This window comes from Cervus elaphus, chromosome 10 (genome assembly GCF_910594005.1).
Source record: "Cervus elaphus chromosome 10, mCerEla1.1, whole genome shotgun sequence".
Classification (NCBI taxonomy): Eukaryota; Metazoa; Chordata; class Mammalia; order Artiodactyla; family Cervidae; genus Cervus; species Cervus elaphus.
This window is the reverse complement of record NC_057824.1, coordinates 32,197,140-32,216,751: the sequence shown is the minus strand read 5'-3', so window position 1 is coordinate 32,216,751 and position 19,612 is coordinate 32,197,140. Positions and strand designations below refer to the sequence as shown.

The following is a 19,612-nucleotide window of genomic DNA, read 5'->3' as shown; positions in this document are numbered from 1 at the left end:
TGCGCAGAGGAGCCTGGTGGGTCACAGTCCATAGGGTCGCAAAGAGTCAGACATGACTGAAGCAACTGACAGGGGGGCAGGGGGAAACAGCAGTAATAAGGCAAAGAAGGTGTTAGTTTATACAGGATGACTGGGGAAAGGTCTCACTGAGATGCAGAAACTGAGAGAAGAAAATGAATATCTGAGGAAGACTACCAGTGGTGGGCCAGCAAGTGCAAATGCCTTGAGGCCTTGTGTCTTTCTACCAAGCTTTCACTGAGACTTGGACACCTAAAGTTTGAGGCATCACTCACAGGAAAGGGTCTTAAACATACATACTGTCATTTTTGTCCATTTGCTAACTCAACTAGTACTTACTAGGTGCTCATTAGAACTGCAAAGATAAGATTGAAATCTGCAAAGACCTTACAACCTTCAGAGGGAGACAGATACATTAGTGGGTAATTGAGTGCAACTGCAATCAGCCCAGAGAGGCACAGGAGCACAGATGAGCAGCTCCAGCCAACCTGTGGAATTTAGGAAAGACTTCCTGGGAGAGGCAAGCCTGAAGGTAAGCGGTAGCAAGAGGCTGGGCACAGAGTGATCCAAGCAAGCATATGGTATGCTGGGAGAAGCTGTAGATGAGGTGGGAGCTGTGAACAGGGGTCAGATCCCAGGATACTTCACATGCAATTGGTGGGGAATAATGCAGAGAGGTGATGCCGTGACATCTGGCTGCAGGGAGATAACAGAATCAAAGGGGACAAGAACAAAAGAGACCCAGTAGGCAGCTGTTAAAATCACTCTTCTAAGAGATGATGGTGGCCTGACTTAAGGTTGATGAAATGGGCATGAAGAAGGAAAGACAGGTTCACAAATATTTGAGATATTAGCAATTACTGAAAATGTTAGACTGAGGGGTAAAGGCAGGAACCAGGTTTCTAGTTCAGGTGACCAGGTGAGCAGTGGTGCCGATTATTAAGATAGATGATGCAATGAGGAGAGCAGGATATAGGGGAAATGATGAGTTAGGATGTGGACCTGCTAAGGTTCAAGGTGCCTTGAGCATCTCAGTCCAAGTAAAGCAGTCCAGCAGGCACCTGGGAAGGTGGATCTGAAATTAAGGAAGTAGTCAGGGATGGAGGTACAGATTTGGAACTCATCAGCCTGTGGATGGTACTTGAAACCATGAGATAACTTGACACCTCCCAGGGAGATTCCCTGGAGTAACAGAGATAAGACCCAGCAGCCCTCTCAAGGACAACTGGAGGAAGAAGGTAATTATCATGACAATGATCATGATAATTTTAGAGCACAAGTATCCAGATAGAGGAGAATAAAGAAAGCAATTGGTGCAGGGGAGTCAGGGAAACGCAGAGTGCCTAAAGGAAGCAGCAAAAAAATCCATTGACAAGAGGCCAGGGAAAATGCCCAGTGGACTTGCATAAGAGGGGACGTTTGCAAGGCAGTCTTAGCCATATGCCTCAAACAGTCCACGGGGTCGCAAAGAGTCAATCATGACTGAGCAACTTCACTTTCACTTTCAGATTGGAATGGAGAAGTCAGAGACAGGTGGAGGAACTGATTTTGAAAAGAGGAAAGATCACCTTATCAGAAGCTGGGGAGGAGGTGGAAAGTGGAGGTAGGTGTTTATGTTTCTAGAGGAAGGGGACACAAAGTTGAGCGAGGTCAAGTGTGATGGCCTACATTTTCTTGAAGTGGAACGTAAGACACCTGCTGAGAACAGAGAAAGTGGGAGAGTGAAGTGAGTAGGAATGGCCGCAGAGACTGTTTAAAAGAAAGAAGGTTGAGAGCGGCCACTGGGGAGACTAGGGTGGGTACCTGGTTTAAAGGAATGGACACGTGGGCTATTTTGTGGGCTCAGATGGATTTCTGAATCCAGCATTTGTAGTTGTTGTAAGTTCCACATTTAGGGGTTTCTTCTCCAAATGCACTATGTTTAAGAAGGTGGCTTGTCCATCTCTTCTTTGTCCATGTTGAGTTTTTGCTGGAAGGTGTTACCAAGGCAGGACCCCCAGCTCCCAGGACCCCCAGCTCCCTGACCCTGTAGCCTTGGCTCCTTGAAGAGTCCCAGAGTAACACAGAAAGGCAATGGCCATTGATTCTGCTGAAGCTTTGACTCTTTTGTTAATTCCATAATATCCACTTTCCTACAAAGCCAGGTTCAAGCTTGAAATTTAAAAGTCCAAGATCTTCAGCTTCCTCTCAGTTCTCTACCTCCCAGTCTCTGGGGTGGCCCACATATGGACAGGCTTTTCAGATGCTTATTTTGTCCAAGGGTCTAGGCTAGCCTTTGCTAGTCTGTGATTCACATGTCTCCAGATTGGCCTTTCCCAGACTTCTCAGCATGGAGCATCTGCAGTTGGGTAGATTCTATGGGCCAAAAACGAGAAACACCCATCCGCCCTTCTTTATTTAGTCCCTGGTCCTAACTGACTTCAAGTTGAGTGGTTCCAGACAGAAACAGAAGTGTTTTAAGGTGATTAGCTAGGAATGCAAGAAACAATTGGAAATCTATTGTGCAAACAAGTGCCTGTTTGATTTCTCTCCACTTCCCTTTGGATATTAAGCTTCCTTTTGATTAATGTTTGGTTTCCAGTAATAAACATGGTACTACTTTATGGTTTCATTGTGAAGATTAAATGTGAGAAATAATGGGTGCAAAGCAGTGCTCAGGTGTGTTCAGCATTTAGTACATGCTGCTCTTGTTTATAGAGAAGCATTTGCATGGAGGAGAGACTGCTGGAAGGGTTACCTGCGGCGGGCCGGGGGGGGGGGGGGGGGGGGGGGGGGGGCGCGGTGGGCAGGGGCTGTGGGAACAAAGGGGCCTTCCCTTCTCCACCCTTTCTGGTAAATTGTTTATCTTACCTGCACCCAACCAGCCCAGTGTATGCCTGGGAGGCTAACATCTCTGCACCAATCCTAGAGAGCCACATGGGTGGGAAACGGCAATAAAAGGACGGTCCACAGCAGATGTGCATTTCCACAGTCAGAGAAGGAAGAACATTCCGCGTTCTCACCACCAGGTAAGTCCTGCTTCGAGCCCCGGAAGGCTTTCTCCCCAGCCTGGGGGCCTCCTCTGATACTTGACCCTTTCAGAACCCAGCAAGGAGTTTGGACCCTGGCCTTTATTGAAGACTCCAGATAGCACTGTATTTCCAGTTCAACTGTGCCTCCAGCTATATGCTGGCTGCTCCAGGGCAAAAAGTGCCCCCTTCCCTTGTCTCTGGACACTGCCTGCCCCCTACTCCCCAGGAAGACAGGCGTCTACTTAGGATTTCACCTCCAAGAATTACCAGTCCCGGGCACTCTCTCATAACATAGCCACGATATCCCTTCCAGAAACAAACTTCTATCTTCAATTGAAGTCTTTCAGAGGCTGTAGGGCATTATCCAAAGAGTTTCCCATTTGAGAAACGAATTTCCCAGAAGAGGAGATGTTATTTGTTTGAGTGTTGGCAGGCTCTTCACAGTTCCTTGTTTCTATCCACTCCCTCCTTGCTTCTTATTCACACATCCCTCAAATGTCTCCTGAGCACCTCTTGTGCTCTGGGCACCGTGTGAGGAGCCTATGATGGGCTCAGTCTGACATGGTCTCACCCTCACAGACATCTACATACACAGAGGACGCTTCAGGCTCTCTCAGCATGGTGCGTGATGCACAGAACCGAGAAAGGGGAGTGGCTACTTTTGTCTGCAGACATTCATAGCACGGTCACCCTCCCCTCCATCCAGTCTCCAAGAGCCTCTACCTTGATCCGAGTAGGAACTGCCCTGAGACCTTTTAGGACATTCAGTAGTCTTGGCTGGCTCTGTGCTTGCCTTTGGTTCTCTTGCTGTCAACCTCTGGTTCTCTTGTTGTCAACCTCACCCACTTGACAAATCTCCTGCTCCTGTTATAACATCTCTTTTCTGTAAGTCACAGAAAGGACTTGAAAACAATACAGGCTTTATGAAAGAAACCATCAGAACATTTCTGAGAAAATGGGCCTAAGCAACCTATTTCACTTCCAGCATAGTACTTGCACATAGGAGGAATTCAATAAATATTTCTGGGATTAATTTACTCTGCGTCACAGCTATTTCATCTGTAAAATGGGAATGATAAATATACCTTCCTGGAGGGTGGTTTGGTGTCTTAAATGAGCTAAGGTGTGCAAGGGGCTTGGTACAAGTCATGTGCTATCTGATGTGAGTTCCCTAGTTCCCTTCTTACCCCTGCAGTCAGGGGAACAACCTCCGTCTCCCTGATCGTATCTGGGTCTCCCCACGACCACTGCATGGAGAGTCTGCAGGTTGCTGAGTGACCCGCATGTCTCAGCTCCTGGAAAGGATGACTTCTATCCTGTGGCTGGCCCTGGCCTCCTACATTCTGACCCTGTCATCTACAGAGCAGCAAGGTGAGTACTCTGTTCACCTGGCATCTCAGATGACCCGTGATACCTGGAGAGGCAGCAGGGGAGAGCAGAAAATGTGGTTCAGGGTCAGTGAGGAGACAGGGGCATGATAAAAACCTGAGGGAAACAAGATGAGAGAAACCGGGATCTAGTCACAGTCTCTCAAAGAGCCAAATCAGAAATTCCCCCTCAAGGGCAGTGAGAGCCAGCTAAAAGCTCCTATGCCGATATGGTGGCAATCAGAGTGCTGGGGTTCATGAGGACATGAAGCACCCAGTCCCTCTGTGCCTTGTTTTGGCAAGCATCTCTCTTTCCTCCAGATCAGTTTTCTTATCTGTAAGATGAAGAGACCAGGCTTAGTGATCTCTCTGTGGTCCCTCCAAAGATCCATGGATTGGGCATCTTAGACGCTTGTAGAAAGGGTTCTCAGGCTTTGCACAAGGGTGAAAATTTCTGCCTGTGTCCTGTGGAGGGGGCTGGAGGCACTGAGCTCATGGCCTCCGTTGGGAAAATAGTGTGTGCAGTAACCAATCCAAGAATAATAAGTGCAGTGACTTCTTTCCTTAAAACAAGCATGTACACAAGCAAGGCTTGAAAAGCTCTTTCCTTAAAAGTTCCTCTAATGTGATCCCAGCTTTGTGGGGATGGACTGAGCCCCAGTAATCAATGCATCAGTGCTGGGCACACGATCACCCATTAAATAGTTTAATGCATCAAAAGAAAAAAAGGAATGTGACCCTGGTAGAATATACTTAATTCATCATGAGGGCATTTGTACTATTCAGCATCTCAGAACTAGAGGAGAGAACTAGCTTGAACTACTAGGCTCCAGGGCTGTGCATGCCATTTTACACCTAGTACCTCATTTAACCTTCTAACAGCTTTTTAAAGGTTTATTCTCCCAAATGGGGCGTGCATATCCCGAAATGAGGTTGCATGGCAAACTCTTAACTGCAGGGGCAAGAGTTCACTTCTTGATTGGGAAACTAAGATCCCACATGCTTCAGGGTATAGCCAAAAAAAAAAGAGAGAGAGAGAGAGAGAGAATTTTTGGTAGCTAAGCTATATGTACTTTTCTTCATGGGTATTAAATCATATAACTAATACATCATACCTATGGATACTATTCCTTAGGATGAAATGAATCTATAAAGAGAATCACTGAAAGAAACATATGAAATATATAATGACCTTGTTAATCACTCAATACAAAATAAAAGGTTTTTAAAAAATTTAAAAAGTAAACTACAGGCATCAGTGCATTTTATCTGTAAATATTTCAGCATGCAAATGATTAGTCTGAGTTCAATATTACTTTCAGTTGTTTTTTTTCTTTTTTGAGATAAACTTAAACACAATAAATGTACAAAATTTAAGTGTATAAATAAAGAGAAAAAAACACATGAGACAAATACAAGGACAACCATGACCTAAAGTATAGGAATGGATGATATTTGTATTAGCTTACAGGTGGTGTTTTGCAGAAGAGTCTCAGGGGAATTAAACCATCTGCCAAGGTCAGCCAGCCAGCAGGTGCAGAGCTGGATTTAAACCCAGACTGTCTGGCCTATGACTTCCTCCCTGTGTCCACCCCTGCTTTACTTCTCCAGATCTTCACATATCACAGTCCTTGAATCTGTTAAAAACCATGAGACCAGCAATGGGGAATGGCCCTATTAGACCCAGTGGTTCTCAGTTGGGGGTGATTTTGCTTTTCAGGGGACAATTGGCAGTATCTGGAAACAACTTCAGGGAGGAGTACTCTTGGCATCTAGGAAGAAAACTCAAGGAAGCTGCCAAACATCCTACAGAGCACGGGACAGCGCCCATCCCCTCATAGAATTATCCAGCCTGAATATCAGTAGAGCTGAGGCTGAGAGATCACCATCTACTGATAAAGGAAAAACCTCTATGATATACTAAATAATAAATGCAAGTGGAAAGAAAGCTGTACAGTATTAAACCCATTTTTATTAAAAAAAAAACAAAAACTGTGTTTTAAACATATGCATAGGAAGGGTCCGAAAACTGTATGACAAATTTATGGTTACGTCTGGGAATGGAATGCACTATGACAGGTGTCGTTTCTACTTTATTCAGTTTAATGACCTTTGAGTTTTCTCCCATGAGCCTGTACTGCATTTCCAATGGGGAAAACAAATACTGGCAGGCAGAACCACAGAGTGTGGTGGCAGAGGGGAGCCCTGCGCAGGTCCAGAGCCCGGATCAACACTGAGGCTCAGTATGGGTGACACCCTCCGGGGCTATGCAGAGAGGGTGGGGACTCTGATGTCCTTAATGCCTATAATATACCACACAAAGCCCTCACTGTTATTCTGACCCCAAGGCGATGAAGGCTGATGGGCAACTGACGGATCGGGTGCCTCTTGCCCTCACTGCATTCCCTAGCATTCCCAAAACAGAGCGTGTAGGGCACAAAAACCCTGTCGGCCCCAGGGTCTGCTCCGTAAACCCAAGCATACCCTCATTCTCCAGGTTACAGCAACTCCACTGACACCGGTTCCTATGAAGAGGACCTGGATTGCGGAGCCCCTGGCACCCCAGACGCCCAGTTCTGTTTTGACCCCTGCCAGAATTACACCCTCCTGAATGAACCCTTTCGAAGCACGGAGAACACAGAAGACCTCCAGGGCTGTGACAGTGACAAACACGGCTGGTACCGATTTGTGGGGGACGGAGGGGTCAGGATGCCGGAGTCCTGTGTCCCCGCATTCCGATGCCAGACGTCTGCGCCCCTGTGGCTGAATGGCACCCACCCCAGCCTTGGGGAGGGCATCGTCAGCCGCACCGCCTGTGCCCACTGGAGTGCCAACTGCTGCCTCTGGAAGACAGAGGTGCTGGTGAAGGCCTGTCCGGGCCCATACCACGTCTATCAGTTGGAGGGCACCCCTCAATGCAACCTGAGATACTGCACAGGTGAGTGGGGCGGGGCAGCCTGGTGAAGTGCCCAGGGTCAGTAAAGTGGGCGCAGCGGGGCAGGAGGAGACTGAACAGAACAGCCTCGATTCAGCGCCTGCAGTGGGCACAGACAGGTTAAGCCATTCTCCCAACATCACAGAGCTGGAAATGTGGCAGAACCAGATTTGAACCTAGCACCCCAGCTCCACGATCCACACGCTACCCCCACCCCCACGAGGTCTACACGTGAACTGAAAGAGTTCATGCGTGGAAAGTTCTGGGAACAGCACCTGCCCTGTAGTCAAAGCACCAGGATGGCAGCTCCAAGGTTCTCACCCCACCTGACCGGGAGTTGGGAAATTCAAGTTTGAGGCTTATCGCTTCCACCAAAGTTGGTGCAACCCTTGCCAAACATGGCAAATCTTCTGTAGAATGATAAGGTAGGCCTTGGTGGCCTCAAGTCCACCCTGCTATGCACCCTGATCTTCTTCCTCCATGCCTCATCCCAGACCCTACCACCTCGGAGGACAAGTGTGATAGGACCTGCCGCCCCGAGGAAGAGTGTCGCCTGGTCAGTGGCACCTGGGGCTGCTTCTGCAGAGAGGACCTCAACGTCTCCGGTGAGCGCTGGGACTGTGCTGACCCAGCGGGCAGGGCAGGAGGGAGGGAGCTCCCAAGGGTCAGGACTAGGTGTGGATCACAGTCAGCGGTGGTGGAACCGGGGTCCGCGGAGGAGACGTGCCCAGCCAGTGAGTTTGCAAGGATGCGGGCAAGGGTGGGGCACATTTCCAGGTCAGCCACTGGACTGCGGCCTCAGGAATGGGTGGGCTTGACTCACGAGGGACAAAGATACTGAGGATGAGGACTCTGCCGGTGTTGGAAGTTGTGTTCAGGTGTCGGCATGGTCTCCACGTGAGGAACAGGGGCAGTCTCCTGTCAGTCTTGGATTTGTCGGGTGGGGTCTGGGACCTGGGACCAGCCACTACCCTCTCTGAAACTTAATGTCCTTATCTGTAAAATGCAGTGAGATAATAATTAAAAAAAAAAAAGAACCACCATGCAGGGCTTTTATGAGAATTTGGTAAGAACAGTCCAAATGGGCAGGCTCTGGAGGTGATGTTCTTGTCATCCCAGCAGGTAAGCAAGCATAGGCAGGTGACCCACGGCTACAGATGAGCCGTAAGCCCTGGGTGGGAGTTGGGGGAGCTTCCCAGTGAGACAATCTCCTTCCCTGCTAGACTCGAATGAGGGCCTCTGAGTCTTGCTTTGGGCACAAGCCTGCTTTCCTCTGTGCATACTCCTCACCCCTGAGGAGGAGAGAGTGTTCTATGTTGAGGGACAAGAAGGAGCCTGTCACCTATCCGTGGTGGCAAGTGTGTCCTTCTACTCCACATGCAGAGAGATCACCTTTCATATGGGAGAATCATTTTCTGTTTTCAGGGAAACAGAGAGGTGTGTCAGAGTGTGGCTCTTGCATTAGTTGCAACTTAAGTAACTTTAATTCAAAATAATCAATACACCATTTGGCATATTTTGAGATCATCTACTCTGGGTCCCAACGGGGACCAGATGTGAGAGCCTTCACCAAGCCTGCACACAGCATGCTTGGAAATCTTGGCCCGGGGCATCTTGGCCAGCCTCACCTACTGCAAGCCTGAGTGTAAACCCCACGTGGGCCTCAGGCCCCTCTAGTCTCCCCAGCCTCCTTGTGGGCAAGGTGGTTTGCCAAAGGGCACAGTGTGCGAGCTCTGCCCACTCCTTCCAGACCCCTATCCACTCTACCTACCTTCCCCTTGACTTTCCAGATGTGCACAGTTTGCAGCCTCAGCTGGACTGTGGGGACAAGGAGATCAAAGTGTCACTGGACAAGTGTCTGCTGGGAAGCCTGGGTTTTGGAGATGAGGTCCATGCCTACCTGCGAGACGGGAACTGGAACTGCAGCAGCCTCGGGCAGAGTGAAGAGGAGAACTGGATATCCGTGACCAATCCCACCCAGGCTGGTGCCTGCGGAAACATTCTGGAGGTGAGTGATGTTTATATCCCTGCTGCCAGAGTGCAGGAGCTCGGCAGGGGAGGTCTGTCTCAGTAACTGTGAGTCCCTGGACAAGTCACTTAGCCTACACGGACCTCTAGGGGCATGTGAGATTACACATGTTGGTCCAGGAGGCAGCTTAGAATAGGCTTGATGCTTAAGCTCAGTAAATGAAAGCTATGATTATGATTCTTTCACTTAGGGATGATGTGGGAGGGGTTCACAAAGGAGCAAGCGTGGCAGTTCCTGACTGTTCCTGAAAGTCAGCAGTTTATTCTTCTAGTTTTCGATCTGGGGTCCTCATTCCCCTTCCAATAAAGTGCCAGTGCCCCTGGGGGAGGAGGCTCACTGCCCCCATGAGATCAGAGGACAGGGTTGTCCGCTTGATTGACAGCATCAGCTCTGGAGTCACACACACCTGAATCCCAGACACACTTGTACCTGCATCCATGTCGACATATATGTGGTCTTGTTTTTATGCCAAAGAGTAACCAGACCCATGCCATCTACAAAAACACCCTCTCCTTGGTCAATGATTTCATCATCAGAGACACCATCCTCAGCATCAGCTTCCAGTGTGCCTACCCACTGGACATGAAAGTGAGCCTTCAAACTGCCCTGCAGCCCATTGTAAGGTATGGCACTGATCTTTCCCCTTTGACCTATACCCCTGACTGACTTCACGCACATTTTATCATGTCCACAGGATGCTGCCCACCTCCCTCAGGAACTTCCATTCATTCCACAAATATTTGTTGATTATGTATTAGGATGTTTGGCATGAACAAATCAGGCATAGAATATTTTATGGATATTGAAGATTATTACTATGAAGCAATGCAACGACATGAAACAGTGTTAATTAAATAAGCTGAGGAACAGAAGAGCATGATGATTTCATTTATCTTGAGGTAGAAAGGCATTAAACAACTCATTATATCAAAAATCATTTACAAGTGAGATGCAGGCAATGTAGAGGAGGCACAGGGTGCTGTGGGAGCAGGAAACAAGGGTCCCTGACCTCATCTTGGTTGGGGAGGAAAGCTGGGGGCAGGAAGCTTCCCTGCACATGTGGGATTTAAGCCAGACCAGCTTTGAATGGATAAACTCATCAAATATAGAACCAAATAGCAATTTGGGTGAAATTCAATTTGGGTAGGGGGTCTCGTCGTTTGTTCACTGCTATCTAACTGTGCCTGGAATGGTCCCTGTTGAAGGAATTCCTCGGCATTCCTAGATGTGCTAGGAGACTTTCTGGGGTATTAGAAACCCAGAGTGCCTGTCCCCATTACCTTTTTGTCTCCTGGGCTCACAGAATGGCAGAATCAGGATTAGAAATTTTGTTAGTTCAATTTCTAGTTTTCAGTCTGTAATATGTTGGGGCCCAAGGTTCATAAAAAAATAAATATTAAAGCTATTTTATTTATCTTGTTAAAATTGATGTTTCACTGAAAATTATGTTGCACTGAAAATTAGCCCAGTTCTACAGGTGAGAAGATGGAGGTGTTCTTTGAGTGAAGGAGGTATGCAGGAAAGACTGGTAGGAAACCTGAAGTCAGACATCCGTTTGTTGAGTTTAATGCCTAGAAGATAGTAAATGTTTGATATAAGTAAATGAATAGTGCATTTAGGAATCAAAGGTGTGCCTCTGGCTTCATAATCTTACGCAAGTGTGGGACTTGATTTTATTCTCACTGTTCAAAACCTCACTCTTGTGGTTTTTGTGTTCACAGTTCCCTGAACATCACTATGGATGGGGAGGGAGAGTTCACTGTCCGGATGGCCCTCTTTCAAGACCAGGACTACAGGTCTCCCTATGAAGGGACCACAGTCGTTCTGTCTGTTGAATCCATGCTCTATGTGGGCGCCATCTTGGAGAGAGGGGACACGTCCCGATTTAACCTGGTGTTGAAGAACTGCTATGCCACGCCCACTGGAGACAAGACTGACCCTGTGAAATACTTCATCATCAGGAACAGGTAACTGGACAATCCGGGGTTATCTTTCGACTTCAATGAGGTTTGGGGTAGAGAACAGTGATCAGCTCATCCCTGCCTGGCAGATGTGTAAATCGGCTTGCCTCTTTTGGAAAACAATTCGGTATGACATGAGCAGACCCTTTGACTCAGAAATATCTCTCCTGAAATTGTAGCCTTAAAAGATTAATGCACAATAGATGGGCAAGGTAAAGAAGTGCCAGTTATTTTTCATTTCAGTATCTTTTATCATTTTGGCAGTAGGGTCATAGATCAAAGGGGACTTTTATACTGAGGTTAACACTGACTAAACAACATGAAAACAGTGTGTTATGGGACAAAATATTATTGGATATTGTTAACTGGCAAACACAAAGGAAAATGCCTATCTATAGATCATGCTTCAAACTGTAGTAAAAATACTAGTGAGTATTTAGCATAGAGTTTAGCTGTGTGCCAAGCATTGTGCCAAGCAGAATACAAGGATTATCTCATTAAATGCTCACATCAACCCTAGGAAGTACATATTCCTGTCCCTACTTTTCAGAGAAGAAAACTGAGGTTCAGTAAAATTAAGTAATCAGCTCACGATCATTTAGTTAGAAAGTGGGTTGGGTTGAAATTTGAAATCAGTCTGTCTCATTCTGGGGACTGTAGGCCCCCAAATTTAAATCATGTGAGTTTATTGGTCACATTGTGGAGAAAACCAGGACGAATAGAAGTCTGTGCTATAGGTTGGAATAAACCTTGGTTGGGGGGTGGGGAGGCTCTTTATTTCTCTCCAATGTTGTTTTTACATTGGATGCAGATTAGAAATGCAATTAGAGCTCAGACCCCCTGAGTTTTCCTAGAAGCTAGATCCTTATCTCTGTCACCCTCCCAGTTGCCCAAATCAACATGATTCCACTATCTCCGTGGAAGAGAATGGGGTGTCAGCGGAAAGCCGGTTCTCAGTTCAGATGTTCAGGTTTGCTGGAAATTATGACCTAGTTTTCCTGCATTGCGAGGTTTCTCTCTGCGACTTCATTAAAGAAGAGTGCCAACCGGTGAGTATCTCTTCGGACTAAACTATCCAGTGCCTGAGATGGGGCCTGGTACCTCCATATATGTTTATTGGAATTATGGATGGATTGAAAGAAGAAAGGGTGGGAAGGAGAAAGGAAGGGAGGAAGGGAGAGAAAGAAAATCAGATAGATGATGAAAGGGAAAGATGGATGGATGGATGAATTAATGGAAGGGAGGGAAGAAGAAACAGAGAAAGAGAGGGAAGAAAGGATGAATGGATATAACTTAAGTCTCTAAAAGCTCATGTGTAAGTAATTAGAGTATCCCCAGGAATCATATTAGATGAAAGAGCGTGTCTACTACGTTTCCTTGGTACAGAACATTTTAAATGATTTTAATAATAGCTGACTTCTTTTAGTGCTTACTCTGTGTCAGATCAGTTCAGTTCAGTTGCTCAGTCGTGTCCGACTCTTTGTGACCCCATAGACTGTAGCACATCGGGCTTCCGTGTCCATCACCAACTCCCAGAGCTTGCTCAAACTCATGTTCATCAAGTCGGTGGTGCCATCCAACCACCTCATCCTCTGTCGTCCCCTTCTCCTCCTGCCTTCAATCTTTCCCAGCATCAGGGTCTTTTCAAATGAGTCAGTTTTTCGCATCAGGTGGCCAAAGTTTTGGAGTTTCGGCTTCAGCATCAGTCCTTCCAAAGAATATTCAGGACAGATCTCCTTTAGGATGGACTGGTTGGATCTCCTTGCTGTCCAAGGGACTCTCAAGAGTCTTCTCCAACACCACATTTCAAAAGCATCAGTTCTTTGGTTCTCAGCTTTCTTTATAGTCCAACTCTCACATCCATACATGACCACTGGAAAAATCATAGATTTGACTAGATGGACCTTTGTTGACAAACTAATGTCTCTTCTTTTTAATATGCTGTCTAGGTTGGTCATAACTTTTCTTCTAAGGAGCAAGCATTTTTTAATTTCATGGCTGCAATCACCATCTGCAGTGATTTTGGAGGCCAAGAAAATAAAGTCTGTCACTGTTTCCATTGTTTCCCCATCTATTTGCCATGAAGTGATGGGACAGGATGCCATGATCTTGGTTTTTTGAATGTTGAGTTTTAAGCCTGTGTCAAGCACCATTCTAAAACTTTTATATGCCTTATCCAATTTAATTCTCACAGCACACTTTTAAGTAGATTCTTTTATCAACCACATCTTACAGGTGAAGGAACTGAGCTCAGAGAGGTTACTTGCCTAAGGGTCTCAGAGCTAGAAAGTACCAGGGCTGAGTATGCTCTGGCTGAGGTGTGACTTACATGCCCATTTTCTTAACCCAGATTCAACACTGCCTACTAACAGTTGGCATTTCTTGAGTGCTTGCTGTGTGCCAGTATGTTGCACACATATTTCCTATTAAACTTCACAGCCAAGATATGATTTAATAATAGTAGAGAGGTATTGTCATTTATCCCAAGTTAGACAACTGGAAAAAAAGAGAGGAGATTCAAACCCAGGTTCATTTGACATGACTGAGAATTCTCTAGACTGAGAAAACCACAGCACCAGAGTCAGGATCATATCGTGGGTGGGGGCCCATTCCTGGGCCAGAGCTGTTCATGGCAGGAGCACTTTGGATAGGAACGTGCCTTTACATTTTGATATAATGAGAATTCTCCATCCCCACAGTCTTGCTCAAGAAGTCAACTCCGCAGTGAAGGAGTGGCTATTGACCCAGCCCGGGTTCTAGATCTGGGACCCATCACTCGCAAAGGTAAGAAGTAGCCAAGTCCTGCTGATGGCTCCAGCTGGCCAAGTGCTGACCATTAACCTCAGGTGCCTGGGGGTCACCAACTTAACAGCCCAGGTCCTTTTCTGCCTGCTCAGGAAACCCAGTGGTGAATGCATCTTTCCAGGAGATGTTCTGGGTAATGATAATAGCATTTGCCACTTGTGCTGGGCTTCCTGTGTGCTAGAGATCAGGCTAAGCTCTCAGAATGCACTGACTCAATCCTCCCCGACTGCATCCATTTTACAGGTGAGAAACTGAAGCTCAGAGAGATTAAGTGACTCACCTAAGATCACCCACTCATGAGCAGCTGGAGTTAGCGTTGAACACCGCTCAGGCTGATTCCCAAGCATGTGTCTTTTGTCGTTTTCCTCCAGCCAGGTGCCTATAACTCAATCCCTTTGAGGTCTAAGTGCTAAACCAACTTAGGTTTCTGAAGAATGACCATGTTTCTCAAAATCCAGTTATGGCGTTCTGGGGCATGACGTAGGAGAAGCTTTCCAAACGCTCCTTAAATTTTCATCTGTCTATCCCGCAGGTTAGCAGCACTCTCATGGCTTTTACTTGCACTGAATTGACAGAATCAAGAAATCCAAAAAACTGAAAGCATTTTTTCTGTCCTAGAGAAATTAAGGAGCAATAACATTAATAATGGGTTTCCCAGGTGGCCCTAGTGGGAAAGAACCCACCTGCCAATACGGAGACATAAAAGACCCTGGCTCAATTCCTAGAACAGGAAGATCCCCTGGAGGAGGGCATGGCAACCCACTCCAGTATTCTTGCCTGGAGAATCCCATGGACAGAGGAGCCTGGTGGGCTACAGTCCATAGGGTCGCAAAGAGTCGGAAACGACTAAAGCGACTTAGCACGCATGCAACATTAATAATATTAATAGTAGTAACATTAATAATAATACCTCCTGCCTGGCACCATATTGATATGCATCATCACATGGAATGTTCACAACAGTCTAGGGACATAAGCACTATTACCACTACCATTCTCCAGATAAGTAAACTGAGGCTGTCTCATGAAGAAGCCTCTGCCTCTAGTTATCTTGTTCTTTTATTGAATCTTCCACTAGAAGCTCATGTGTTGTCACAGGGTGGATCAGGGAGGAGGGAGGAGGGATTGAGAACTTCCACTTTGTAAGCAGGTAGACTGGGGTTCGAATCCAAACTCTTCCACTTATTGGCAGACATTGCTGAGCCTCAGTCTTCTCATCTGTCAAATGGGAATGAGAACACTCTTCACAAATCTCTCAGGGGGATTAAGTTTCAAATGCCTGAAATGTGTTTTGAAAGGTACTTGCTAAATAATAGATGTTTCCACAATGTGGACTGCCAGTGACTGTGATGACCAGGTCCAGGAGGTCTTGGAGCAACTATGGCTACAGAGCCATAGCCAGCGGAGCATGACTGTGGAAACCCTCACCTTCTGATCTTGTCTCCAGGTGCCCAGGCTCTTGGTGTCATGAGTGGAACACCCAGCACTGCAGGTACATTATTTTCTCTCGCCTTTCCCACAGCCCTCCCTCCCAACTCTCCTTCTTTTTAAATCAAGGCATATTTATTTAGCTTCTTCTATGTGCCAGGCCCCAAGAACTGTGCTAAGAACTATGAACCCTGAAATGAATCAAATCCTAGACTGGCTCTAGAGATGCTCACAGTGCAGCAGGAGCGCCATCATTAGACCAAAAAATGTTTATTGAGCACCAACTGTGTTAGGCATTGTTATTGGCGCTAAAGCTATAGTGGTGAATGGTACAGGTCAGTTGCCTGCCTTAATGGAGATTGTGTTCCAGTTTCAAAATAGATTAAAAAAAAGTTAAGAAGGCAGTTTAGAAATAAAAGAGAATGATGATGTGATAGAAAGTTACCAGCATGGGTAATACTGCCTTCAACAACACAGAAGTTGATTTCTCTCACACATAAATGAAGTCAATAAGGCAAGCAATCCAGGACTAGCAGGCCAGCATCATGAGGTCATCAAGAATCCAGACTCTCTTCTTGGGTTAGGGAAGGCTAGCTCCTAATCAAGAGAGCGAGGCTCTGAAGGCATTGGTTCAGGGATCACAATCCATAGGAGCCTCTATCCAGATGATCCCACCCCATGTTCCTCAGCCCCCAGGTTTTTCCAACCAGGGCTCTGACATTGTTGCAAAGCTGCCGAGACAGACCATTCAACCATCTTTTAAGCCTGGCAACTACAATGAGTCCAAATTTGCTCCTCAGGGGTATCCACTCTCCTAATGCTGGAGATAAGGGCCTCTTACAAAGTTACCTACCAAAGAGACACTCTGGCTCTCTCACTTGGCCCTAACTATTAAAACCCCTCCATTTCTCATCTTTCTGCAATAGGGCATTACTATAAAGCAGTAGTAATTAACTAAGTCCATTTCCCCTGTACTTAAAGGGGAATCATTGCACTGGACAGAGAATTCCCCTCCTCAATAGGAACGTTCTCTTGAGTCACTAACTGATGAAATTTTTTAGCAATGATTTTGCTACCTTATGATGGGGACTACTCATGCCACACATACTAGTTGGGATTGGGTTCTAAAAAAAAACAAAAGAATCCAGGCTCCTTCCATTTCACCCCTCTACTATGTTTAGGATGTGGCCATCATACTCATGGTCCAAGATGGCAGACAGAACACCAATCTTTGTATCTAGGCCAGGATGGAGGGAACTTGGAAGAAGTCAATGACTTTTAAGAAACAATCCTGGAAGCTGACACCTTATATCTTCACTTACGTCTCATTGATCAGTGCTGAGTCACATGGCCACATCTGGCTGCAAAGGAAGTTGGGAAATAGTCTTTATCCTGGATGGTCACACACCCAACCAATGTTTGATGGATCTGTTAACAAGATAAGGAAGGAAGAGTGAATATCAAAATGGATAAATAGTCAGAAAATGTTTTGAAGGAGGTAATATTTGAACTAAATGAGAAAAAGGAGCCAGGTATGCAAATATTAGCAGAACAAGCCCTGTAGGAAAAATGCACAACTGTTGCAAAAATGAGATACTCATATAAGCAAATAAATCACAAGCAAGTAGATAGTGCAGAAGAGTAATTAATTGTATCGGATAAGATTAGAAGAGAATTTCAGCTGATGTTAACATCTGAATGTGGTTTTGATGAATGAATTGGAGTTCAGTAGGGAGACAAATCTAAGAAATATATTTTGGTCCAAAGGGAAAGCAATGCTATTAAGATTTCACTATCCCCCAAAATGGCCTATACTGGTCAACCCAGACATTAAAAAGTTCTGCCCATCCTCAAATCTCCAACTAGGTAACAGTCTAAATGTTTCCAAGTAACCTCAGTGCTAACATTCAGACAATGCTCAGAAAAGCAGTACTCATCGAAGATGGTTAGAGCTCAGACTGCAAGCAGCTTGAGGTCAGGGACCTCAATCTCATTCATTTCTTCCAGGCCTTTGGGTTAGCATAGTCCCTGGAACAGCCTGGCTTCACAATGGACTTTGCTAAATTGACTAATTTCTTGGTGGGTACTGGTTTCTGGAGACTTTTGAAAATGGAGGGAATCACTCCAACCTGATGTGGTAGCAGATTACCGCAAGAGTACACTCATGGTTTTCATAGTTTGCTATTTCCCACAGCCATTTATGACATTTTAGAATTAATTGAACATCAACCTATGTTTCGTAATTATAAACTGGTTGTCATATAATGATATATTTCTGAAAATTGTGATATTCTTCTCCCTCTCCCTCCTAAGGATATCAGCAAGTTATTTTGAAATTTAGGGCTTAGGGAGCCACTGTAATCTGGTATTGGGTGGAAGGGGCTTGCACATGCCTTTCCTAGGTCCTCTAATATGAGACAGCTATGATCCAGGAGACAAGCCCTTCTTTAACCCTTAGTATACAGTAATGTTCAGAAGAGATATGATTCCAACCTCCCAGATCTTAGAGTCTGATTTTCAAAACCAATACTTACCTGGTGTTTACCATGCGTCAGGCACTGTTCTAAATGTTTGCTATGAGTTCACTCATTCACCTTACAAAAATCTCATGTAGCAATAGCTGTTAGTAATGATCTTATTTTGCACACAAGGACTTTCAGGCACAGAGAGGTTCAATAACTCGCCTGGGCCTGCATAGCTAGTTGCAGAGCTGGGATTCTAAACTAAGTAGTCAGGCGTCAGAGGTAATGCTTTTTTAACCTCTCTCTCTGCCCTCAGTGTCTTTCTGCCTCTTCAGTATTAGAGTGAGTAATGCTAGCTACTGTGACAAGCGAGCCACAGCTTTCTGTGCTTTTATGCAACAGTTTATTTCCCATGAAATCACTGGAAGATGCAGCTCAGTGCCCTTTACAGTCATTAGGAACTGGAGTTCTTACCTTCTGGTAAATTCTGGGAACTCTGCTGTCCCTTGAAAGTCCCCTCTTGGAGCCTCTGCATCTGGTCCCTAGATGCTGGATGAGGGAGCATGGAAAATTATGTAGGAGGCTTTAAGAACCAGGTCTAAAAGCGGCACATGTGACTTCTACCCACATTCTACTGGTCAGATCTAGTCATACGGTCCTACCTACTGCAATGCATGTGGGAAAAAGTACCTTCCTGCGTGCCCACAGGGAAATGACGTGTTTGGTGGTGGTGAGTCAGCTTTGCCTCTACAACATGGCCCTTTGCCACCTCCCAGGGGCGGAAATCTAAAACGGATATTAAGGATACTCTGGCTTTGTCATCCTTGTCCAGCAGACGATAGGGATGCCTCATGTTGGCTGCTGAGTTCCAGAGCCCAGCACCCGACAGTCCTCTCTTGTGTTTCAGGGTTCCTGGTGGCCTGGTCCGTGGTTCTCCTGCCTGTCCTCCTGGCTGGGCTGCTCTGAGAGCTCAGCTGGGCATCTGGCCTTGAAGCTTGTGTTCTTCCCTCTGGCGATGGCTTCCAGTCACCCTGCCACTCTGCTGGTTCTGTCTTCAAACAAATCACGTAGTCTCCAGGCCTGACTAGTTTTGGAGAAAAAGAAGAGCTTCCCCTCATTTAACACTCTCAATGCCTTTATATTCCTCTTTTTCTCATGGTGGGGGCTCTGATACCTGGCCTGGACTGACTTTTCTCATTCATTAGCAGGCTCTTGAAAGCAAACTTGCTAGGTGCTTGTGTGTCTACAAGTATAACATATGTTCACAGCTTCAGGGAAGAGGGGCTATGTCAATGAGGGGAAGGAGCAGGGGCAGAGCTTGTAAATGAGGTACCCTCCACGATCTGCTGAAGTACCTCCATTCTGACTGCCAATAAATTGAACAGACTGATGTTTGCTTTCACCTCACTTCCTCTGGTGTATTTCCATCATGGTTTCAACAATTTCTATGGAAACATGTTGTAACATGGCCAGTTTTGGAGAACTTGCACCAGAGAGGACTAGTCCCCATTGCTCTGCTGACCCCGCCACACTGCAGACCTGCTTTGACATACCTGGAACTATACAAACTCCTACCCCTGGGACCTGGATGCTAGA

The 19,612-nt window shown here is 46.1% G+C and overlaps 1 protein-coding gene across 4 annotated transcripts; it reads left to right on the top strand.

Annotated features, from left to right (window-relative positions):
• GP2 (glycoprotein 2) lies at positions 1-19,407 on the top strand. Of its 4 annotated transcripts, none has more exons than XM_043914442.1 (12): positions 1-1,621; positions 2,927-3,026; positions 4,205-4,400; positions 6,894-7,334; positions 7,826-7,936; positions 9,122-9,339; positions 9,835-9,983; positions 11,082-11,327; positions 12,208-12,370; positions 14,021-14,105; positions 15,574-15,618; positions 18,924-19,407. In XM_043914442.1, the coding sequence occupies exons 3-12, from the start codon at positions 4,313-4,315 to the stop codon at positions 18,980-18,982; spliced, it is 1,605 nt and encodes a 534-aa protein (XP_043770377.1). In that variant the 5' UTR covers positions 1-1,621; positions 2,927-3,026; positions 4,205-4,312; the 3' UTR covers positions 18,983-19,407. The 4 variants fall into 4 exon arrangements, with proteins under 4 accessions (XP_043770377.1, XP_043770376.1, XP_043770379.1 ...); XM_043914441.1 differs by having other exon boundaries at positions 2,883-3,026; positions 4,225-4,400; XM_043914444.1 differs by having other exon boundaries at positions 2-1,621; positions 4,229-4,400.
• The last annotated feature ends 205 nt before the right edge of the window (positions 19,408-19,612 follow it).

Bases quoted from the DNA above. Each gene is read 5' to 3' on its own strand.
- GP2 (XM_043914442.1), top strand. From the start codon at position 4,313: ATGTCTCAGCTCCTGGAAAGGATGACTTCTATCCTGTGGCTGGCCCTG. The intron at 9,340-9,834 runs GTGAGTGATGTT...TTTATGCCAAAG, and splicing joins CCTGCGGAAACATTCTGGAG to AGTAACCAGACCCATGCCAT. The intron at 14,106-15,573 runs GTAAGAAGTAGC...TCTTGTCTCCAG, and splicing joins GGGACCCATCACTCGCAAAG to GTGCCCAGGCTCTTGGTGTC.